Below are 25208 nucleotides of genomic sequence, written 5' to 3'. Positions count from 1 at the left end.
TGACTGTGCAGTGGTACCTTGGTTTACGAACTTAATCCGTTCCGGAAGTCTGTTCTTAAACCAAAGTGCTCTTAAACCAAGGCGTGCTTTCCCATAGCAGCTGGGGACTAAATTTACAAATGGAACACGCTCAACAAGAAGTGGAACATGTTCTGCTTCCAAGGCAAAGTTCACAAACCAAAACACCTACTTCCGGGTTTGCAGCGTTCTTAATCCAAGTTGTTCATAAAGTAAGCTGTTCTTAAACCAAGGTACCACTGTACCGAACTCTTATGCAAATGTTTGTTCCCATCTAGTCTTATCTTTAATGTTATACAGGTGTCAGATAACCCTTTTCATCCACACTTCATTCACAGTTGTGCTGCATCATGGATTCAGTATTATTTTTTTAGTCTGATGGCAACTATGAAGCTTATGATGCACTGTGAATATGAACGAAATGCACAAGCGTTGGTTTGTCTCCAAATTCCACATAACAAGAACTACAATCATTTAAATTGTGTACTGGTGGTTTGGGGAACACATCTGTTCACCCCATGTGACATTTAGACCAAGGCATACAAAGTAGGTTCACTCTCATGAGAGCTCTCCCTCCCTTCATTTCTCGTGTCTCTCTGCGGAAACACTGGTTCACCCAGTTTTTCTGGGTTTATTTCTCATGTCTCTAGGGCACCACTTGTGATGCCCTTTTGGCCATTTTACTGAGCACCTGAGTATTACGGATCTGCAGAGGTGTTGAAAACAGTTGCTAGACATGTTTGCCACATGGCAAACTGGATCCTATCCTTGATGGTGATGACGAGGCACTGGGAACGACAGGATGAAACAATCCTGTGGAAAACTTGTGATACTTGGAGAGAGCAGGGATGTCTTAATTCAGCCTTAGTAAACTTATTTTACGAGGGAGCCAGTTGCTTTAGAAAGGCCACGCAGTGAGATTCATGGTTGAGCAGGGATTTGAATCTGGAGGCCTAGCCACCAAACCCAACACCAACAAGTAGGGCAGTGGTTAACCTTGGCGTAGAAGTAACCAAGGATTTGGTGAGGGCAGTGTAGAAAAAAGAAGAAGTTTGTGAGTCTCTCTGTGTTGAGTCTGTTGGAAATGCATTCAGTGCATGCCTTGAAGGGGTTGATTCTGCTATTGGTCTTGGTGACAGCAGACTCTGATTGACTGGAGATTCCTTGTCCATGAGGAAGGAAGCTGAGATTTGACAGCTGGAGGAGAGGTAGAGATATGTGTGGTTCTGAAGGATTCCCCCCTCCCAGCTGCATAGATCTGACCTAAGAAAGACAAATCTCCCTGTTTCATTTCATAAACTGGTTTTGCCCCGTTTACCTCAGTACAGTACAGTCTTATCTGTCTCCTTTCTCTCTGGATTCTCTCTGCTTTATTCCAATTATTTTGCTAACAAAGTCAAGAGGCCACATATAAGGCACAAATTTCCTATGACTGGCTTAACAGATTCGTTATGCAAGAAACACATCTCTTACAACTGCGGCTTCTAAACAGCTGTGCCAAATAAGGGCTGGCGACTTTCTGTCCACACATGAAGAGGGCATAATGAATTTTGTGTGCACATGTTCATTTATCCATGCTCTTCTCTATGGGCATGTGGATGTTTTATGTTGGTTTTGTGCCCCCCCCGTCTCTTTGTTTGCTCTGTTGGCCCTAAATAGTTTTCTCTTACACATTCAAATGCAAAAAATTCCTAGTGTCAAGCTGTTATGTCTCTTACAATGTTTCTAGCCTTGTTAGGTGAACAAGAGCACACTCTGTGCTTGAGGTCTGGTGTCTATTTCTGAGTCATTTTTTTTAGGCCCAGCTGTATCTGAGGCAGAGTTCACAAGCCCCTTAAGTCAAAGTAAATGTTACTTTCAATCTTGCGCTCCATTAATCTGGCCTGAATGCTTTGTGAATTTGGATTTCCTTGCTTCCTATAAGAGGTGCCTCCAGACTGTCACTGGAGGGACACGCGTTTTGGGGGCGGGACGGGCAGCCGTGATGGCGCCCCTGGGATTGCGCCGATCGGGGCGCCCCGCCCCCACCGCCCCTATCTTCCTACGCCCCTGCTTGCGGGGGGTGGGGGTCAGGGGAGGAAGATACCCCACTTTCCCCGTAAGACCCCTTACATACACCCCCAATTTCCAAATTCTACTTCTTCTAACCTTTACCGCCACCAAAGTTTCCCAAAGAAAACATTATCCTATTGTTTTTTGGTCAACCTCTGACTCCAGTTTTTACACCATATGCTTTGTACCTGTTTGATGGGGGAAATGGGATGGGGGAAGGAGAGATTACACCAGAAAACATAATTTTCTGTTGCCCTCTCTCTCTGTAAATAGATGCCAAGAAAGTGACCATACTGACCAAAGCTTGCTTTAAAATTTTTTTTTTAAAATGACAGGAAATTGTAAAACACACCTGACATTTTGTCTCTTATTTTTTAGGGTCTCTTTTATATAAAAATCCTGTGGTGTACATGTGTGTCTGTGTGTTCCTTTTGAGACCACGCCATGTATCTATATGTGTCCTTGCAGTATGACCGACTGAAACACTTAAGCCGGATTTTGCTTCCCCAAATGGAAAATAAGAGTGTGCCCTTCTGTGCATGTGAAGAGCGTAGGGCAGTGTGGAGCAGTGTGTTGGCACTTGGTGCAGGGAGATGTGCGTGAGGCTTGGAGAGTCAAATCACCTCTTGGAAATGAAGATTCACTGGGTGGCCTGGAAGAAACCATGCTTCCTCGAGGCTGCTGTGAGACTAGTTTGAGATTACCTGATTTATCAAGGCCTGGGCTCCTTGTTGGAAATAGGATACAACTGTGACAATGATGAACACACTTTCCCTCTGCTTCCGACCTTAAACACTTGGCATTTGTTTTTGAGAGATTAACCCCGTTTCCCCATCAATCCCCACACAAGTCACCTTTGCTCCTGGAAGAGCGACAATAATAGATATCTATGGCAGTCTTTGGATGAGTTCTTTTTTTATTCAGCCATTGGGTACATTTTTGCATGGAGATTACTTACACAGGGTTGGTCTAACAATCTCGAGAGAGAGAAAATATATATCTGGGGCCATAGGGCGAGGGGATTGCAGTGCAGTGGTGGCTGAGGGCAGTTTTCATTTTTTATCCCGGGATTTCTCAATGGTCTTCTGGATGAACTTGAGGGTCAGACCTTCATGGACAACCATGCAGGTATAGGCATCACCTCTGTTCCAGTCTGCTTTTGGGACTTTCAGCTTGCTGAACAAGAAATAGGAACCGTCGCCATCACTGTAGACTGGGGTGCTGATATAGTCAGCTTCAGGAAGTGGGTTCCCATTCTTGAGCCATTTCAGGGATATGTCACTGGGCTTGAACCCATTCACCAGGGCAGTGATGGAGACATAACGGCCATTAGACCTGAGCTCATCATTGTGGGGGTGGAAGAGATACACACCTGGAGCTTCTTTGGTTTCTTGTTATGCCATAGGGAAACAGAAAGAAAGAGAAAAAGGAAATGACTATTCAGTTTAGGTCAAATTAGTGCAAACCATGTGGGGAGCTGGGGAATGGAAGAAGAAGAAGAAGAGTTTGGATTTGATATCCCGCTTTATCACTACCCAAAGGAGTCTCAAAGCGGCTAACAATCTCCTTTCCCTTCCTCCCCCACAACAAACACTCTGTGAGGTGAGTGGGGCTGAGAGACTTCAGAGAAATGTGACTAGCCCAAGGTCACCCAGCAGCTGCATGTGGAGGAGTGGAGACACGAACCCGGTCCCCCAGATTACAAGTCTACCGCTCTTAACCACTACACCAGGCTGGCTCTCTGTGGAGGCTTCTGTGCCAGGTATGGGCAACCTGTAGCCTCCCAGATACTGCTGAACTACAACTCCCATAATCCCTGGCCATTTGTCCTGCTGGCTAGAGTTGATGGGAGCAGAGGTCCAGCTACATCTGGAGAACCACAGGTTTCCCATCCTTGGCTTAGGGAAACATGGTTCAGAAAACCCCCTGACATGTCGGGCTTCTTTGTGGTGAATGAACAAGACACAATGATGTTAATTACTGCTTTGTACATAATAGCAACAATAGTCCATTTACATCAGGACATGTTGCACAACTATTATTATTAGTCAGATGGAAAGTTATCACACGGAACAAAGACTTAATTTTTATGACGGTGGAAGGCAGTATGCTAGAGGCATCCTTTCCTATGTGGTACACCTTTCCTTGGCACAAGCGTCAAAACATGCTGTACAGGTTTTTTAAGCACGGCATGTGGGTTGAGGTGATGGTGGGATGGTTGTGGGGACCATAAGCAACTATGCCCCCATCAAACTACTTGCAACATGTTGAATTATGATTATGATTATGATTATTTTGCGTTGCCAGATCTCATTTCCCACGTTGGTATTTTGTGTTTGTTCTAAATCAGGCATCCCCAAACTGCGGCCCTCCAGATGTTTTGGCTACAACTCCAATGGTCCCTAGCTAACAGGACCAGTGGTCAGGGATGATGGGAATTGTAGGCCAAAACATCTGGAGGGCTGAAGTTTGGGGGTGCCTGTTCTAAATGGTGCCATGTTGATATGTATTTTCAGTAATCTCTTTCCTGCTCAGGAGGTTGCTGGGAAATTAGGGACATCAGTTGCAGGGTGGAGAGCAGGCCTGCTTCCCGCTTACCTTTCTTCTTGCTAATCTCTCTTGCTTTTGGTTGAGGCAGGGACGGGTGTTTGACTGTGCAGATAAAAGTCGCCCCTGACAACCAGTCGCTTTCGGAAATGGTCACAGAGCTGGATGCTGTGAAGGTGTTATTGACCTCCTCTCTCCAGGCGAGTGGCTCAGGGCTTAGACTTCCTGCTGCCTGCCGTGACCAGGTCACTTCCAGTTCTTCCTCTTCGCTCTCTAAGTTGACTACCACGCAGCTGAGTTTGGGTTGCTTATCCATGTAAATGTCGCTGGGGCTTGGGGGTAGGATGAAAACTTTGAGGGGAGTTCCTGAGGATTCTGGGAATGTAAAAACCCATGTCAAGTCCCAAGTCTCCTTCCACCACTCCCCTCCCAGCCTGCCCACAGAATCTTAACCTGCTCTGTTTGATGCTCTTTCAGAGTCAGCTCTACAGCTAAGTCCAGGCTCCCCATTTGGCTAACCCAGAGGTCCTGTCTGTCTCTTTCCTTCCTTTGAACAACTCCAGTACTTTCTACCATTGCTGAATAATCCCAGTTCTCTGTTGTTTTTGGAACTTGCACCCCTTTAACTAGAGTGTTTGCCCTTTCCCCAGATTCCCCGATGGACCACTTTCAACACCAGTGTGCCATAGAGAGATTTACAGCCGGTGGCACAAGTAATCAAGCCAAACTGCCTCCTGCAGAAGAAGAGAAATGTGTTCCCTCAACTCCCTGACAAATATTTAATCTAAACTGGAGAAATCTGAGCGTGCAAAAAAGCCACCTATCAAGATTTTTCAAAGGAAAACTGAGTTGGTGCCCTCCTCTATGACACAGAGTCCTGGCTCCAGTTGGTTCAGTCTCTCAAGTTCCAGATAAATGGAGAAAACCTCAAATATATCACCAGTAGGGCAAAAGGTTGGAGAAAGCCATTCCAAATCCCAAAGGACCATGATGGATGTATTTCTGGGTCATTGGGAAACCCACCATGAAAGGGAAGTAGCCCTTTGCTCTTGGCTTTTCCATTCTTCAATCCACGCCTAACCAAGTCAGAACTGAGTCAAGAGTTCTTACCTTCACAGATCTTGGCTTTGCTTCTCACCATGGTTTGGGTTGCTGTGTGGGACACCTGGCAGACATAGACATTCCCATCCTCCCAGTCCGCTTGGCTAATGTTGACTGTGCTGATGGTACTGAAGGTGTGGCCACGGGTGTCTTTCCAGGGCTGCTCAGTGAATGAGGGTTGCGACATAGGTTTCCCACTCACCAGCCAATTTACCGTCACATTGTCGGGGTAGAAGCTGGAGATAACGCACACCAGCTCAATGGTGGCATCTCCGGAGCTGGCCTTGCAGGAGGAATGGAGCAAGCGGACCTTTGGGGCTACGGGATCTTTCTTTTCACAGGCTGGAGGAATAGGAAGTATAGGGAGTCTCATGAATACCTGTATTTTAATGATGTACAGTGCACCTTACCACCTGTCCCATTTCCCCAAACTTAAATTCAGTTCTCCGTATGTCTACAATATTTAGTTAAGAATTAGCCAGGATTTTAGTACAAACTGCGCTTAATATTCATGCCTCGTATGCAATTTTGCTGAATACAGGTAAAACTCGGAAAATTAGAATATTTTCGAAAAGTGCATTTATTTCAGTAATGCAACTTAAAAGGTGAAACCAATATATGAGATAGATGCGTGACATGCAAAGCAAGCTATGTCAAGCCTTTATTTGTTGTAATTGTAATTATTTGTCGTTAGGCGGGTCAATTATAAATGGAATGTAATTAATGAAATGTAATAGCGGTGTTTATTTTTGTATTATTGTAACTATTTGTTTTATTACTGTGGAATTTCCAAAAGAAAGCATTTATAAAAATTAAAAGAAAAATAAGAAATAAAAAGTTGCATTACTGAAATAAATACACTTTTCGACGATATTCTAATTTTCCGAGTCTCACCTGAAAATACACAGTCTGGAGAGAGACAATTTTCCTGAACATAATGCATTTCTGTGTGCTGTTTTTGTGAATATATGTCTTTTTTTGTATAGGTTTGTGCACTTTTTGGGCAGGGGAACTGCATTACAAAATTCAGAGGACCATGAATTTAGGAGGTGAATGGGCTTTCTGTTTGTGCATTGTTCCAGGTGGTGCGAATTACTTTGTATTGAAATGCAAACTGAACTGAAACCCCCCCCCCCAATTCCCTAAATGTGAGTGGCTTCTAATTCACTGACCATTAGTTCCCTTTGGTTCCTGTATTCACTTCCCTCTCTCCTTATGCTAGCCTTTTCCAAAGAAGGTAGAACAGCCTCACTATCTGTGTTAATCAAGCTCTGAATCCTCTGAATCCCTGCACTAAACCCACTTCTTTTCTTAAACATCAAATTTCACTCTGCTGGGTCCAGCGCCAAGGAGGACAGTGGAGGGCAGTTCCTGCTTCTATTTCATTGTCAGTTCAGAGTAGGCCTAAGGACCACAGAGAGATCACGCATGTTAAATGCAGCATTCCCTTTGCTTTTTTATATATAAAAAAGACTTTAATTTAAGAATGTGTGTGTGCATGCGCGCAGGTGCAGAACATCCTGTGTTGCTAATATTCTCATAAGAAAAATGAAGAGGGTGTTTTTGCTGAATTTTGCCGCCTATTACCGGTACTACCTTGCAAGACGAATGCCTCGCGCAACGCAAAACTCGCAAGACGAAAGCGTTTTGCGATATTTTTGTTGACTCGCAAGACGATTTTTTCTATGGCCGTGCTTCGCAAGACGAATTTATTTGCATTTTTTTTGCTTTGATTTGTTTACATTGGAAAACCGCAAGACGAAATTTTCGCAATACAAAATGACTCGCGGAACGAATTAATTTCGTCTTGCGAAGCACCGCTGTAACTGGATAATTCTAAATCCTTTCTTTCCACTACTGTCTTGTCTAACTCAGGCACATGTGGGGAACCTTTGGCTCTCCAGATGTTGCTGAAATATAACTCTCATAAGTAAGAATGGCCAGTTGGGAATTGTAGTTCAGCAACATCTGGAGGGCCAAGGATTCCCTACACCTGATCTCGCTGGGTTGTATCCGCTGGTAGTCATACTTACAGCAGACCCACTGAAATTAATGGGCATGGCTGATTTAGGTTCCTTAATTTCAATGTGTGGGTCTACTCTTGATTAGAATTTGGTTGGATACAACCCACAATATTTGTGAGTGTTATCTGTAGTGCCCGATGTGCTTCTGAAGATACAAAAGTCAGATGGTAGGACCAGAAAATATTGCAGTCATTATCCATCCCTTCACCCACACAATCCATATTTCATTTCTTTCTGTTCAAACACTTTCTTTCATTTCTTTCTTTCAAACACTGAAGGAGGAAGAAAGCAGATAACAAAGGCTCAACCAGACTCACGTCCAATCTCTTTGTTGCTTGAGGAGCTGGTAGCTGTATGTGCAATATGGCACTGAAGCTTCTCTGATTCCCAAGTGCTGGTTGGGATGGTGAGCTGGCTGCTGAGGGTGTAGTGGCCACTGGATGAATCCAATAGTGCAGGGAAGGTCCGGATGTCAGAGGAGGATCCTGAATTCCACTGTACTTTGACTGGTTCGGGAAAGAAGCCAGAGACCAGACAGCCCACGGTAACCTGGGAGGCAGTGGCGAGGTCTTGGCAACAGGGGGACAATGGGAAGACAACTGGGGCTGTGGGAGATGCTGCAAATGAAGAAAAAGATGCGATGACAATCTATTCCTTGGGCAAGCATTTGTGTCTCCTTGCCAAGAGTGGGAAACAAGATATTGTTCACTTCCATGCCAATCTGGTGTTCAGCCCTGGTCAAAAGCTGTGAAGGCTACCTGGAATTATTGCATAATTTGAGTTGCGGTTTCTTGTTACCCCAGGGACAAGGAAGCTGCTGAGAAGCATATTCAGCACCCTTATGCCATCTTCCAAGATTTGTTTCCAGGGACTGCCCAACCACTTTCAAGCTTATTTTCACAGTTGTGAGGTTTGAAAACCTTACAGTGCTGAGTTCTATGGAGAAAACACTCAGGCCTGATTAACAACCATTCTTGAGATAGAAGAAGTAATGTTTAAAATTATGGGCATTTTTGGGAATTAGTTATAGGCTGAGGGGTTAATTAAAGGTTATGAATATTTGATGATTATAGGTTAAGAATAATTGATGATTAAAGGCTAGGAATATTTGAGGGATAATGAAGAGGAAATTGTTTATGAAATAGAGGAAGATGAAAATGTATAAGTGTTAGGAAATGGATTAAGATACAATATGAAAATTGCTAAGGATGGATTAAAAATGGACCCAGTGAGGGGGGGAATCTAGGAAGTCTATATAGCAATGTTAAGTAATAAGAAATATCATTGTTATTGTTATTTTTTCTTTTTTGGGTTTTGTCTTTATGGTTTTCCTTTTTTTTGTCTTTTGTATTTTTTCATTCTTATAAATTGAATAAAGATTATTTGAAAGAAACAAACAAACAACCATTAACATCTGCCTTGGACCTGTGCTGAACTAGATGAGCCATTGGCCTCATCCAACATAACTCTCCCTATGTTCTAAAACAATCCATTAAAAAGCCACTCATATACTCTCACACATGTAGAATACATGACCCAACCTTGAACAACCACTAAACCCTAAGGCCACACACACTCCCCAAAGGATCTGGCACACACTTCCCAAAGGAATAATCCTCATTGAACACAGTGGGTATTACTTCTGAGGAAACATGCATGGGATTCTGCTATAATTTCATTTGACATCCACTTACAGTGCAATCCTACGAAGGCTTGCTGTGAAGTATACCCCACATAGTTAATTAGTTGACTCCAAGTGATTGTGCATAGTTTTGTGTCAAGGTAATATTTCTCCCCCTAAGCTATCATATGAAATTAAATATGGGAGACATTTTATTTTATTTCATGGGTGCCCAAGTGGGTGGGGTCCTGTCTGTGAGGAAAGGACATGCTTCTGTGGCAATGCGGAAGGCTCAGTGGGACATTAAGGGGGGCCCCAGGGGGGCCCCAGAAGGGTGGGTTACAGGAAAGGGATGTGTGTTTCTGTGGCCACTAGACCAGAAGGTGACTTTAATTCTAAAGAAGAACCTTGCATGGCTCAATAGCTTCTAAATTATAAACAGCCAGAGCCATCACACGAACAAAAATACATAATTTTTACTTAGAGCTCCCCACTTTTTAAAAACTGGTCCTGTTCCAATGCCGGATACTTGGAAATTTAGCAGACATGGAATTAAAATTGTGGTAAAAACATTAACTGCTGCAGCATATGTATGTGTGAGAGAGAGAAAGAGAAAGAGAGAAAGAGAGAATGTGCTAGCTTTTGAAAGTGTTTTACTGGGTGCATTTTGATTCTTATTGTAACTGTTGCTCCTTTTAAAAAGTTTTTAATGCCATTTTATTGTTCACTGCTAGACTCCAACTACACAAACACCATACATTTAGAGCACACAATTTCCCCCCAAAGGATCCTGGGAATGTTTGTTAAGGGTGCCTGGAATTGTAGTTCTGAACCAGAGTTCCCAGAATTCTTTGGGTTAAGTGTGTGCTTTAAATGCATGGTGTGTATATTTCTTTTGAGTAGATAAAAGTGGTTTAATATTTTTAATTAATGTGCAGAGGGAGAAGAGCAGACACATGCTTCAGTCACAGTGCTTGGTTTCAAAAGCACATTTCCTATGATCATTTGGGCCTATAAATGAATTGTAGATTAAGATCCAAATATTTGTCCTAGGTAGCATTTTTACTACCATCAACCAGGTCTCAACATTCATGGCCTGTTTTAGCTCTATTTTCTGTTTCACTTCCTCTTATTTCAGCACCATCTGTATCTGCACAGGCTTCCTGCATCCTGTTTACCACCCTCTTGCATTCAGTAAAAGGTAGAGCAAATAGAAGCATCTAGAAGAAAAATGGAAAAACTGTACAGAAGAATTTTTTTCAGAAGAAAAATGGAAGAAACAGCAAGCAAACGGTGGTAGAGAACATTTGAACCACACCAGCTGATGGCGATACTAAATACTATTACTATTACTAATAACAAATTGTATAATCAATTTCAATCTGTTCCATATTATGCTCAATATTTTGAAGATTCCATGCAGGTTATCAACAACTGGAGTTTTACGGGCCCCAAATAACCCAGAAATAATGGTATTTTGGGCAGCCCAGGGACCAGGGCCTTCCAGATCTTGCTGGACTCCAACTCCCATCAGCCCCAGCAAGCATTGCCAAAGGGCAGGGGTGATGGGAGACGTAGTCATCATCATCTGTAGGGCCACAGGGGCTCCATTCTTGGCCCAGCATTTTCCTTCTAGTGCAGTCTTAGCCAGCCAAATGTTTTGGACAACAACTTCCATCAGCTCCTGGCCGCTGTTCCCTATCCACCCTGGCTTATGCAAATAACTAACAAGATCAAACAAATTGGCCTAAATCCTGAAGATCTTTTCAATGGAACTCTGAACAAGGCAAAAATAATTATTACTCAGAGACTTTACAATGTCGAATTACAACAAGAAGATGCCTTACTCCCAGAGAATTATAGATGTCTAAAATCATGGCCTAATTTTACAGCTGCCCCTTACTTATCTGACATCACTAACGAAGCGTATAGATGGGCCTTCTCTAGAGCTCGCTTTGAGGCAATGCCCTCAGCGGTGCTGTACGGCAAATTTATGTGGGTACCAATTCATGAGCGCCTTTGCCCTTGCATGTCTAACAAGGTAGAATCTGTGACTCACATTCTTTTATTTTGTGAATTTTATAGTGAAGAACGAGCTCAACTCATTTTACCCCTTTTATCAAAATTTACACCCTTACAATATTATTTGGAATTTCCCCCTGAAATCTTACGAAAATTCCTTCTGGAAGATTCCTCAAGCCCAGTGTCATATGACGTGGCCAAATTCTGCACTTTAGCTATTAAGAAGCATAAATCCCTTCTATTGAATGACACATTGCAAATTCCTTTTGTGTAATTGTTCTATTTCTGGTGATGTTATTGCTGATTTTCTTTTGTTTGGAGTTATGATATTCTATATTGCTGGCTTTTGCTGTAATAAAAATTGAACTTGAACTTCCATCAGCAGGGCATAAATTCAGCAGGTGAAGTTTTTCCCACAGCACGCAGATGCAGCAATGATGTAGCTGCACTAATGATAGGAGCTTCATATTTTCTCTTACTGTTTGCCATTTTGGTCACATCCAAGCTATACATTTAAAGCATATTACTTCCCCCAAAGAATCCTGGGAACTTGGGATTCAATTCATTGCAGCTCTGTGAACCACCTGATAACTCCCCACTTGAATTGTTAGGCTCAACCACCCCGCCCCCCAGCTGCAGGGCCATGTAAAAAAAGTTGGCAATTGACCATACAGTAGTCTTCCTGCCGACTCCTACCTCCCACCCCATAATACTCACACATGCCTCCTTCAGTTCATTGCTTGCGACTCTCATTCCCTGTTCTGATCCATTTGCTGGCTCCCCACTTGACCTGTCAGGCTCAGCTGAGTTTTTTTTACAAAAGAGTTTGATTAAGTCTGCTTAAAAAGGAAAGCTGAGGTGTGTGTGTGTGTGTGTGTGTGTGTGTGTGTGTGTGTGTGTGTGTGTAGGTTAACAAAGCCAGGGGCCTGTCTTTGTAACAATTAGTCAACCTGCAGGCATTACTGATTTTCTGCAAATTTAGCAGCTGTTAACAACAGACCAAGTCGTCCCCCCCCCAACGATTGGAAACCCCCTCCTTTTTAGTATTAACTTCATATTCTTATTAACCTTATATTATTAACTCACACAATCTAAAGTTAGAAATGAACTCCCAAGAGATTCGATCTACAGTACTTACAGAGTTAAAAACTGGCAGTGATCTACCCCCTTTTTTGGGGTTCAGGTCAAAGTTGTTGAGCTTTTTCAGGGGGGAAAAGCCCCATTTTTGGGGGTGCATGGCAAAAAATGAGCTTTTTTTAGGGGAGTCAAAGTTGTTGAGCTTCTTTGGGGGGGAGCCAGTGATCTACCACAGATGTCCAGTGATCTACTGGTAGATCACGATCTACCTATTGGACGTGCCTGGGGTAAAGCATTGGCTTAAACTAAATATTGGGCTTTTTCCTCCCCACATTTCAACGTACAGAAACCACGGAGCAACGACAGCAGGCCTTTTCTGCCCCCTCTTTGCACTGCTTGTGTCCCACAGTTGAAAACCACGTTGCCTTTCTCCCTGGGGTTGGCACATTATTATTTTTTGGTCTCCAATGCCTGACACACACAAAGCACAATTTAGCAGGAGAAAAATTTGATGCCTGGATACACTTTCATTGCAGAATTTCTGTGCCTCTCAGACTACTGTTACAGGTACAGAAGTAGTGTCAGAAAAGCAGGCAGCAGCCCTAATCCCCACCAGTCCCTTGCTCTCCTGCCAGCCAGATCCTCACTCCCTGGCAGCAACCGGCAAGTTTCCTTGCCAATGAAACCCCCCCCCCCCCCGCTAAAATCCCCTTTCCTAGGCAATCATAAACAGCGCAAGAGCCCTGCCTGTTTTGCACCTGGCCACTTGAGGATTGATTGATTGCATTTCTACCCCACCTTTCTTCCAGCAAGCTCACAGTGGCGTACATAGTTCTGATCCCCATTTTACCCTCTCAACAACCCTGTGAAATAGGTTAGGCTGAGAGTGAGTGACTGGCCCAAGGTCTTCATGGCTGAGTGGAGATTTGAACCCTGGTCACCCAGGTTCTAGCAAGACACCCTAACCACTACACCACACTGCTTCTCACTGAGGAGTCTCATCAACCCACATCCCTCTCAGCTCCATTTTCAGACTCTGGCTTCTCAGTGTGGCTTTCAGAGCTGGCCCTAGAACCCAGAAATCCTGGTTCCCAGCTCACTTGGCAATAACTCATTGGAGCAGAGGCCAGAGAGTCTGGCTTGTCTTTGCCCAGCCAGCTCATCTGCTGTCCTCCACTTTATCTCTTCTCCACCAGTTTGCACTAGGACCCTGGGGTCCTGACTTGCACTCCCTTCCTCACCCCTCCAGCTCTCAGCCATCTTTTAGACCTCAGGTACGCTTCTTATGAGAACTCTCTGCTCTCACCTTCCATCTTTACCCCATGCCCCTCATGCAAGCTGGAGGCTTCTTGTGTGCAGATCAGCCTAGTGGCCTATTCCCAAGGCAAACCTGCTCTGTTGGCTAACCTTCCCTGCGAATGTTGCAGATAGAAAGCAACATTTGTACTCCATTCCCCTTGAAGATGTGTGTTTGAGGAGTGGAAGGGACTCCTCTCTAAGCTAAAGCACCCCAGGGGCGTCTTAGTCATAGAGGCTACTGGTGCAAGGCGCCACGGTGGCAAGTCCTAGAGGGCGCCTCTGCCAGGCTGTGCCATGCCCGGAGCCTCCTCCCTGCTGGAAGAGCCGCCTCAAGCCCCGCTGGCAGCGTCGCCCTCGCCCGCCTCTTCTTGGGCTGCGGGCGCCGTTGTGGGGAAGCCGTCCGCGAGCTTCCCATTGGTGCGGCAGCCAGGGCTCCCTGGACGGCTGCGCAGCCACTTCTGCCGAGCAGGCGGAGGTGGAGGCGGAGCACAGCTGGCAGCGTCCCTGCCCATCGGGCCGTCCCCTCCGGCAGCCCACCATGCCTGGCCCCGGCTGGTGGAGCGCAAGTCCGGCATTGCCAGCATCGCTCCTGCCTGCGGTGGGCAAGAAGCAGAAGGCGCGCCATGGCAGCGTGGGGGGGGGAGTAAGGTGGGCTGCAGAGGGGCCCAAGGGAGAGGGCGCCAGATAACCTTAAGATGCCCCTGAAGCACCCCCACTTTCTGTGCAATGGTTGGTTGAGTCCTTAGGAGCACTCCAAGCCATTAAATCCCCCCTTCCTACTAAGATGTGCTCTGAACATCTGAGCCATCTGCCTAAACAGAGCTGCCAAAAACTTGGCTCCCAATAAGCTGTCTTGCTCAGTCTAAACCAGGCATCCCCAAACTGCGGCCCTCCAGATGTTTTGGCCTACAATTCCCATGATCCCTAGCTAACAGGACCAGTGGTCGGGGAAGATGGGAATTGTAGTCCAAAACATCTGGAGGGCCGAAGTTTGGGGATGCCTGGTCTAAACCATTAGGCAATGCTGGTGCTTTGTAACCCATTGCAACCTAGTTGGTTCAGGGAATCTCTGCTTACAACCAGGAAAGAAACCATGGAGAACCACGGCCAGTCAGTTTACATAGCCCTGGACTAGGTGGACCAATTACCTGACTTAGTATAAGTCAGCTTCCTATGTTCACATAAAAGCTTAGGTGGAGTCCCAATTCCCTGCACACACAAAACACGCGCCTTACAAAGCTTGGGCTTCCTTTTATTCTAGAATGCCATAGCTAACTTTCCTTCTGACATACAACCCACAGCTGCTGGGTCTCAACACCCCACTGCTATGGCTTTCTAGGGACCTTCAAACACAACATAGGAAGCATTCTCCTGGATTGGGCCAATGGTCAATCTAGTGCATCATCCCATTCTCACAGATGCTCATGGCAACCCCACAAACAGTGCTCTCCCCACTTGTGATTGCCCAGCAAACTGGCATTCAGAGCCATGCTGCCTCTGACGAGCTACAGACAAACCTTCTGGAAATGTCCCCTTCCTCACTCAGCTAGGGATGGGACTTGAGCATTTGGGGGGCAAAACACAGTCATTCTCTCCCTCTCCCAGAGCTCAGGACAGAACTCAGGAGCCCTCTCACTTGCTCTCACTTGCTCCAGCTTACCTTTCCTTTCTAAAGCTGGGGCTTTAAATTTGTGGCTCTACACCCCTCCATGGGGACAGCAGCCAATGCTACTCCTTCTTAAATGCACCACGTGAGATTTCCATTTAAGAACTAGAAAGGGCGACCAGCTCCCAGTCTGGCTGTTGCTGTAAACCACTTGTCAACACTACTCTTCCCAAGCTAAAACAAGATTGTTTTCCCTGTTTTCCTGAGAGTGGGAATAAGTCAGCTATGGAGAGTTTAGGCTTTCAGAAGTGCCCTAAGTTGCTCTGGCCCACTCCTCAGTTCACTCCAGCCAGAATCCAGGGGTCCTGCCTGCCTCAGCTCTGACAATGCTTGGGAAGGGGTCTTTCTGCTCCAAAGGCCCCCCCGACTTTTGGAGCAGAGAGCAGGACCCAGGAGCCTCGGCTCCTCAGAGCCCTCATTCTTCAACCCTCTTGCTCCTTGTTTGTGCTTGCTGTTTTGGAGTTAGCCCAGAGCTGCTTGGGAAACACTGCTCCCTGGTGACTCCCCCAAAGCCAGATACTCCTGTTGGGGAGCAAGCAATTGCCCAGCTGAGCACCAGGCTGGCTAAGGTAGAGAGCCTTTTTCTCCAAGCCAGATTCCCTGAAGCCTATAGCTGAGCCACATGAATCTTTCAGTTTAAAATCATATTCCTCCCGGTTTACCCTCCAGGAAGCCACCTTGAAGCATACTGCAAAGGTGGGTGGCCAGGATTCTCACAGCTGAGTATCAGGCTCCAGGCAAGCTTTCAGATAGCCTCCTCACTCCCTTTCCACTTCATTGAAGCCTGGGACTCTCCTGGGAGGTCAGACATCTTTCGGCTGAGCATCATGCTTGCAAAATACTTTCTGGTATCCCCCTGGCTTGCTGACAGCTTTGTGAAGCCAGCTGCTCACCTGGGAGGGCAGGGATGTCCCAGCTGAGCTCGGGCACCTAACCTGCCCCAGGTCAGGTTTCTCGAAGCTGAAAGGTATTGAAGAAAATCCCAACGAAGCCTCAGATTTAGGGCGGCTTATTGTGTAGCCCTTGTCCAGGCTCAGTGAAGCCTGCTGTGCTCATCTAGGAGGTCAGGCAAACCCCTTCCTCTCTGACAGCTTCTTGGAAACCTAACACATATCGGGGGAGCTCAGTGATCTCCTAGCAGAACGTTACGTTTGGGGCTGACTTTAAAATATCTTCCGTGCTCCCTGCTCCCTTGAAAACTGGTGCTGAGCTGAGAGGATGGGGTGGGGTGTGGGGTGGGGCAACAGTGCACCTGAACACCCAACTCGAAGAAGACTTCCAGGGTCCATTTGCTCATCAACAGATTCTTACATGCCTCCCGCTCAGCTAGGAGGGGAAGAATTTTCTTTATAATTATCAGCCTTCTGGAGAGGTTGCTACCTTGGCTACATGGAACGTTATGCTCACCCAGGAAGTGAAAAACCTCCCAAGTGGGAAGATAAGTCTGCGATAAGTTTTTAAAGTAGCCCACTTTTTCTGCCCCAGGTTCATTGAGACTTGCCTACTCCACACTAACTTTGTTTATGCAAGCTGGTGTTTTGCCAGGGAATCGGAGATCTCTTGACTGGGATAGCTTGGTTGGTTAGAGCAGGGTGCTGATAACACCAAGGTCGCAGGTTTGATCCTCCTATGGGACAGCTGCATATTCCTAGATGATCCTCAGGGTCCCTTCCAACTCTACAGTTCTATGATTCTATGAATCAGGCTTGGTCCAGGCTTTCCGGTGAAGCTCTTTCCACCAAACAAGAGCTTCCATAAGGATAAATGTGTAATGGAAAGGAGGGAAGCACTTAGGGTAGGGCAAGATGGCAAATAACACCATCTCAGAAGGCCTCTTGCTCAGCTTAGTGGCAGGGAGTACTTGGATCAGGTTCACGTGCATCTGCTTTCACTGAAGCATTGACATGCCAAGTTTCTGGTAAGTAAACCAGACACTCATTGCTTATCTCCAGGGAAGCTGATGGGATGGATCTAGGCTACCATTTCAGCCTGTTCCAACTCACTGACATTAAGCTGGTGCCTGATTTGGAGATGCCCAGGGTGGAGGCAAGCAAGCCTTACAGTTCAATCTCAGCTGGGAGGCCTGAATATCAATACAACACACCCAAAACACAAATATTTACTTATAACATTTATACCTTACATTTAATCTGAGGTTGGAAGCCCACTGAGAAATATTAGTCCACGTTTCAGTCACACTATGCCTGGAGACAGGGATTGATTTCGGAAAGTCCCTTCCTCTGGCTTATCTATGTTTCGATCTTTCCAGAGCCCCAAAGTGTTAGTTATTGAGTTTTATAATGTTACTTACCTGCTCTTCAGCTTAAGGTCCCAATGCGGGTGAAAACAAAAAGATACGCCCTTATAAAACAGATAAAACCATTACAATGATAAAACAGGCAAGACTGCTTCAAGCAAAATGGAACAATATAAATCCCACAAAAAGGTGGGTCATAGAATAATAGAATTGTAGAGTTGGGTCCCTCAAAACAAAGTACTTTAAGTGTAAAGATGCTGGCTGTACTTCTGTGCGGAGCAAGTTCCAAAATACACATAATCAAACCTTTTCTTACTCACCCAACCAAAGTCTGGAGTTGATTGAAGCAAGTGGTCTTTTGCCACTGACCTGCCATCTGTTTCCCTTTGGATGTCATTTCTGTTCTAATGGGGGCTTCAGAGATTTTCCCCCTAATCATGCTATCAGAAAAGAAGCCAAAAAAGGAAATTACAGTTATGACATCATTGTAGCTGATGTTCTGAAATAATTTTTTTTAGCATGGTTGAGTGAGGCCTAGGGGCTATAATTGGGATCCAAAACTGGTCATATGAAACATTCATCCGCACACAACTTCCCCTACCCACCCCCGGTTGTTTATGTTGACTTGTTGACTTGTTTTCAAAATCCAGGCATTACTTTCCTGAGATACATATGGCTGTGAAATAGCTAAAATTGTTGCAGTTAACCTTGCCAAGGAAAAACTCCAACTGTTAGTTTTCACTTCCTTACCTAATTCTTAATTAATTAAGGATATACTGTACTAATTATCAGTTCATTAAACTTAACCACCTTTCTCTCTATGCTGCAACGAGCTAGGCCATGGTTTGGCTTAATGTTTCCCATGAGGTGGCCAAAGTATTGGAGCCTCAGCTTCACGATCTGTCCTTCCAGTGAGCACTGAGGGCTGATTTCCTTCAGAATGGATAGGTTTGATCTTCTCGCAGTCCATGGGACTCTCAAGAGTCTCCTCCAGCACCATAATTCAAAAGCATCAATTCTTCGGCGATCAGCCTTCTTTATGGTCCAGCTCTCACTTCCATACATCATTACTGGCAAAACCATAGCTTTAACTATACGGACCTTTGTAGGAAAGGTGATGCCTCTGCTTTTTAAGATGCTGTCTAGGTTTGTCATTGCTTTTCTTCCAAGAAGCAGGCGTCTTTTAATTTTGTGACGGTTGTCACCATCTGCAGTGATCATGGAACCCAAGAAAGTAAAATCTCTCACTGCCTCCATTTCTTCCCCTTCCATTTGCCAGGAGGTGATGGGACCAGTGCCCAAAATTTATATACATGTAAATACTTGTATAGGGACCCAGGTGGCGCTGTGGGTTAAACCACAGAGCCTAGGGCTTGCTGATCAGAAGGTCGGTGGTTCGAATCCCTGCAACGGGGTGAGCTCCCGTTGCTCGGTCCCAGCTCCTGCCCACCTAGCAGTTCGAAAGCACATCAAAGTGCAAGTAGATAAATAGGAACTGCTCCAGTGGGAAGGTAAACGGCGTTTCCGTGTGCTGCTCTGGTTCGCCAGAAGCAGCTTTGTCATGCTGGCCACATGACCCGGAAGCTGTCTGCGGACAAACGCCGGCTCCCTTGGCCTATAGAGCGAAATGAGCGCCGCAACCCCAGAGTCGGACACGACTGGACCTGATGGTCAGGGGCCCCTTTACCTTTACCTACCCTTTGGAGTTTCTTTCCATTACCTAGGGCACCCAAGGACTTCCTTCTTCAACAAGCCTTTTAAGTAGAAAGGTTGCATGTGTATTGGAAATGTCCCATCAGGTGAAACAAATTGTGGGTGGGTTTTCTTTTGGCATCACAACAGGAGCCTTTTCAAGGCTTTGTCCCAGTAGTAAAAGTGGCATAAATTTACAAAAGAAGAGCAGTGAAGGCTTTTAAAAACATCTTTCTCTCCTCTAGTATCCGGCTTCCTCTGAGACATGGATGAGCCTGAAGGGCCAAAGGGGTTTAGGGAAAAGGTGAGCTTTGATAAAGCCTTTGAAGGAACAGATAGAAGTGGCTCTGCGTAAAGAGTCCAGGCAATCCAAGATGTAAGTAAAGGGTGAGGATGTCATTGAAATTCTACTCAATATGATCCAGAGCAGAACTCCGACGTATAGTTAGCAGAGTAAAACCTTAAACATGTTGCAGGATTCCCAAAAAAACAGACCACAGGCGATGAATATTTCATCCAGCAGAGCTTTACTGCTACTGAAGGCAAATGAGCATAATGGTCACAAATCCAATACAGTTACCTCGGGTTACAGACCCATCAGGTTATAGACTCCGCTAACAGACTCTGCTAACCCAGAAATAGTACCTCAGCTTAAGAACTTTGCTTCAGGATGAGAACAGAAATTGTGTGGCGGCAGCGTGGCGGCAGCAGGAGGGCCCATTAGCTAAAGTGGTACCTCAGGTTAAGAACAGTTTCAGGTTAAGAATGGACCTCCAGAACGAATTAATGTACCACTATGCATTCAGGATTGGCACCGTCCATAAGAAATCCAGTTGCAGCAGACTTAACTTAAACTTACAATAACTTATAATAAGTCTAAGCCTTAACACTAAACACATGTACAGAACACCATACCAGAAGGAAAAGAGATAGAAAGAGAAAGTGAAACCTAGGCTCCTTCTAGTCTATTTTTATAGTCAGCATGACCTTGACAGAAAGAGATAAGAAAACCAGTTTAAGCCAGCTGTACTCGGCTTCTCTGAAGGTATAACCCAAACAACATGAACCTTCTGCTTGCTTCTTTCACACAGAGAATCTTCCAGAACCCTCTTGAATTAATTAGAATAGGAAAGAGCTCTGCACATCAGATCAATACTTTCTGCACTGAGAAATGCAAACTGACAGAGGAAACTGTGGCCCTCCAGAGGTTGATGGACTACAAAACCCATCACCCTTGACCATTTGTTATCGTGGCTGTTGCTGCTGGGAGCTGGAGTCCAACGACACCTGGTGGTCTTCAGGTTCCTCCGCCACTGATTTTATGGGAATGAAGGACAACAGAGGATGAAATTCCTTCCTGGAAGTATGTGAAGAAGGAGGAACAAAAACAAACAAAAACCTTCAGAAGATGATTTTCTTTATTTGTGTTTTTATTATTGTCTAGTAAACATAGTTATGACCACAAAACATGCAATATATGAAAATAAGCAGAAATGTCTTCAGTGCTAGTCGCAGGTCTGATGAAGAACACAGTAGTGGTAGGTAGGTCATAAAATGGGTTTGTTTAAGTATATGGAAAGAGTTATAGAATGTTTATTTACTGTACATAAGTGGATCTGACTAGAATAGGTCAGAGATGCTCATGGCTTCGTGAGGCTGGAAGCCTGCTAGTGAAGAGGGGACATTGGAGGAGCACAGCATAGGATTCCACATGGGGTGGAGAGGAGGCCTGAAGCTCTGAAATGGGGAGGTTGCAGTAGAAGTAAGGACTGAGGGTACTCAGCGATAGCTCAAGACACTAAGGCTGAAGTCCTATGCACACTGAGAAATTCACCCCATTGAATTCAGTAGGGCTTACTTCTAAGCCGACATGCCAAAGCACCTTTCTCAAGGCCTGTGTGTCTGCCTCCATGCTTTGCAATCGCAGGCTGGGCGGGAGAACTGGTTGCTCTCCTTGACTGTGGAAATCAGGTATCTAGGGAGCGCAGTCTCAGCATATGGCATAATAGGAATGCCGTGCTCTAGGTTTTCGCAAAATTGCCTCTCTCACATGACACGTCCCTGAGTGGACAGGGCTTCATATAGACCAGGGAAGAACTTGGGCTGTTAGAGAGAAACTTAAGGTGTTTATACTGGAGATGGAGTCCTGTCCCCAGCCAGCGACTTCTTCTTTGCACCTCCCAAGGTATAGGGCAAGCTCCCAGGAAAATGCTTCTAGGCCGCTCGTTGGATCACATTCTTATAGTCAGGGCCTGGTGGCTGCTGCTGCTTCAGCTTCAGCATCATAGAGAAGAGCCATTTTACCTGTGGGAAGGAGTGAGGGTGGGGATAAAGAAAGACGTAGAACAGACATGAGTATGGAAAAATAAAAATATGCAAGTTCTATTTGTTATTAGTGACCAATCAGATGCCCCCGTTGGAAGCCTCAAAGCAGGACTTGAAGGTGCTATACTCACAAGTTGTTCAGAAGGCATGCTGCCTTCAACAATGGAAGTAAAACAGTGTCCTTGCGGGTATTAGTCAGTCTTAACCTTATCCACTAATTTGTCTAACCCTCTTTTAAAGCTTTACAAGTTGAATGGCCAACATTGCCTCTTGTGGGAGCAAATTCCATTGTTTAACTATGAAGAAGTACGTCCTTTTGGCAATGTTATAATAAAATCTTTCCTTGTCACCTTTTCCCCATCCTCCTATTCCTCAACTTGTCTTGCCAACCAACAAGTCACATCTTTTTCTTCACCCATTCTTCTGATTTTAATGGACTGTTTGACACAGTGTAAAGTCCTCCACAGAACCATTCACTAATTTACAATAAACAGTACAAATATTTCAGCCTTATCCTTTTGCCTCCCTCCCCATCTCTGCAGTGTTTATGTAAGATGCAAGTGTAGATATGTAGTATCCCTTCTCCTCTACTCACTTTGAACAGTGTCACGGCGGCACTATAGCAAACACTGAGGATGAAGAGGATGAAGAAAACAAAGATGGTGACCCACAAGTGGTCCAGTTCCTCCTTTTTCTCATCACTATAATCAACATCTGCTGACACAGTCGTCTCTGTGAGGGGAGAAAGAGACGTCATTTCCAGTGTTCAACATAAAATATATCCCATAACTTCAGCCGTTCCTTCACCCACCACTCATATTTCTACACTTTGTCATCAACCCATGCTGCAAGAATCTGAAGGCATTTGTTCCTAAATTTGACTGTCATTGTAGTAATTGCAATTGCAGGTAGGGGTGTAGGAAACCCACATGGTGGGAATTCTGTCACGGTGCAATTCCACTATGACAATTCCTTACTTAAATCCAGGCTATGGGTTGCCATTTAAAAATTCACATTGCTCAGTGGATTCTATCTGCTACCATTTGTCCTGCCCTTAGTGATATAAATAGAATTCTGCCTAAAGTACCAGTTCATCCAATTCTTATCAGCTTGTTTCTGATGAACTTGTTGTGCAATGTGGTCTAGAAAGGCCATGCAGTGAGCTTCATGGTTGAAGAGGGATTTGAATCTGGAGTTCTAAGCACCAAAATGAACGCTAACCAGTACGCTAAGCAGACCACCTGCTAACATTGAAGCAAGGAGTAACCAGGGAGTAGGTGTGGGTAGGAAGTTGGTATGTGATTTCATTTCATATGTAGAGGGCTGAGGCCACATCCTGGCAGCATAACTGGACTAATGTCTGCTCCCCCTTAAATATGGGATCTCTTCTAATTCTGATGAGAGAGGTAGGGCATTCTGGAATGTTGTCTGTTACTCTCTTTCTTTGTGCCACTGGACCCAAACACCGTTATCTAATACTGAGTTAACTTAACTGGAGACTGGGTTCCACTTAAGTTGCCAGTACCACAATTTTAGATCCACCATCTTTAAAAGCTGTCAAGAAGTGCCAGTATGTCAAATATTTGTTCGGTCTGAGGTTGGCTCTAGCCATTTTTATGAATGTGCATATAAATTTGCATTTTTCTTTGCACAAGGGCTCGTGTTTGTCTCTACAGTGGTACCTTGGTTCTCGAACGTAATCCGTTCCGGAAGTCCGTTTGACCACCGAAACATTTGAAAACCAAGACGCGGCTTCTGATTGGTGCAGGCGCCCCGGAAACAATAGCCAACAACCGCACCAGACGTTTGGCTTCCGAAAAATGTTAGAAAACTGGAACAATTACTTCCGGGTTTTCGGTGTTTGGGAGCCGATTTGTTCGTCAACTAAGCCGTTCGAGAACCAAGGTTCCACTGTACACTCATTGCTGTGCTTTGCTTGTTGGCAGTGATCTCTTCCACGTATTCTATTGAACTCTTGCCTGCTTAAGTCTCCATCCTTCCAGTGTGGGGGAATTCTTACACAAGCCGAGAGAAAAAATGGGGGTCTTGCAGCATAACTAGAGCAGGAGCAATTGAGTGGTGACCTTGGCATTTGTAGTTTCCAAAAGCAGGAATGTCTGGGCTCTTTGTGTGTTTGGACTGTTGATTTTCTTCCATCATTGATTTTCAAGATCATCATCCAAAATGTGAAACTTTGAGTCAGCTCATCATCATCATCATTATTTTTTGATTGCATAGTTATGAGGGGATCTCTGCCTCTTGGGAGAACATATCCTCACTCTGCAACTTTGGGCCCTGCCATGCACACCATGCAAACTCCTTCCCTAACATATCTCTCGCATATCCCCACCCGACAAAGTATGACTAATCCATTCAGGTGGCCGGAATATTTTGTGAATCTTTCATGGCTCCTCATCCATCTGATCTATGAAGCCATCTATCCAGGTTTGGCTCAGTTTGCTTGCCCATCTCAGTCATATTTAGAGTCAAACTAGGTTTATTATCACTATTACTGATACTGTTATTATTTTATTTATTTATTTATTTATTTATTTATTTATTTATTTATTTATTTATTTATTTCCTGTCTTTTCCGCAGGGTAGCTTGTGCAATTTAAAACAACATCGATAAAACACAATGCGAGGTTAAATGTGTCAATTGAATTTGACACATTTCTGTTTTTAAGTAGTTGATAGCTGCTTTGAGGGCCAAAGGGAGGTAATTTTATATGCAGTCCTGCTTAACATAATCATTCCTTGTGGCTGTAATTTGCCATAAGCTTCTATAGATACCATGGTATGGGTTTTTGATAAGCATTTTTATTAGATTTTTCCAATTTAAATACCTAATCCATTTTCAAATTATACAAATCATACAAATATCAATTAAACAATTAATCCAAATCTCCTGCCAAATTATACAAATTTAAATTTGACTTCCCATGCTTCAGACTCAGAAAGCCTAGTCCTCTTATAGTCACTGCTTTCTAATCAATAAAGTCCAGATCTTATCCAATAGTCTGTTAAAATCCCTCTATCTTCTTTCAAGCCCCTGAGTTTTTTCGAGTCCATGGTATGGGTTTTTGAAGGAGGAAACCTCTTCCTGCGTACCACAGTTGTCATCCCCGCCCCCGAATGCCCCACTCCCCATGGTATCACTTTTAGTTTGGCCTTCAGAAATTATTCACTGTTTTTCAGGCAATGTAGGTGTTGTGCATTCCCTTTGTTACTTCTGCTCTCCCACTGAAATACACAACAACCCAGACAATGTGAATTGATGGGAGGGAGGATATATGTGTCAATGGTGAGTGTGCATGTCTGCTGCACCAGATGATGGCTGACTATTTTCTGGCCCTATGGCTACTTTGCTGCTGCTCTCCATTGAGCTAACTTCCCACAGGATGCTTTGCCTACAATTGTACTTCCACCTCCATCCAGATAAGCTCTGTACCTGCTATCGCCCTGAGGTTCTAGCTCTGCGGTAGAGAGTATACTTTGCATCAGTTG

At 44.7% G+C, this 25208-nt stretch overlaps 1 protein-coding gene across 1 annotated transcript in view; it reads right to left on the bottom strand.

The window, feature by feature from the left end:
* Nucleotides 1–2977: 2977 nt before the first annotated feature.
* Nucleotides 2978–25208, bottom strand: part of LOC118078106 (uncharacterized) — a 29198-nt gene continuing 6967 nt past the window's right edge. The window contains exons 6-12 of the mRNA XM_035101831.1: nucleotides 22297–22433; nucleotides 21612–21680; nucleotides 14120–14354; nucleotides 8060–8359; nucleotides 5728–6060; nucleotides 4669–4992; nucleotides 2978–3460 (exon numbers count right to left, since the gene is read on the bottom strand). Coding sequence (XP_034957722.1) covers nucleotides 3123–3460; nucleotides 4669–4992; nucleotides 5728–6060; nucleotides 8060–8359; nucleotides 14120–14354; nucleotides 21612–21680; nucleotides 22297–22433 — 1736 coding nt within the window. The 3' untranslated portion in view covers nucleotides 2978–3122. The remainder of the gene's footprint in view (nucleotides 3461–4668; nucleotides 4993–5727; nucleotides 6061–8059; nucleotides 8360–14119; nucleotides 14355–21611; nucleotides 21681–22296; nucleotides 22434–25208) is intronic.

The sequence above is a fragment of the Zootoca vivipara genome, chromosome 13 (genome assembly GCF_963506605.1).
Source record: "Zootoca vivipara chromosome 13, rZooViv1.1, whole genome shotgun sequence".
In the NCBI taxonomy this organism is placed as follows: Eukaryota; Metazoa; Chordata; class Lepidosauria; order Squamata; family Lacertidae; genus Zootoca; species Zootoca vivipara.
The sequence above is the reverse complement of the archived record's forward strand: the minus strand, read 5'-3'. Positions and strand labels throughout refer to the sequence as shown.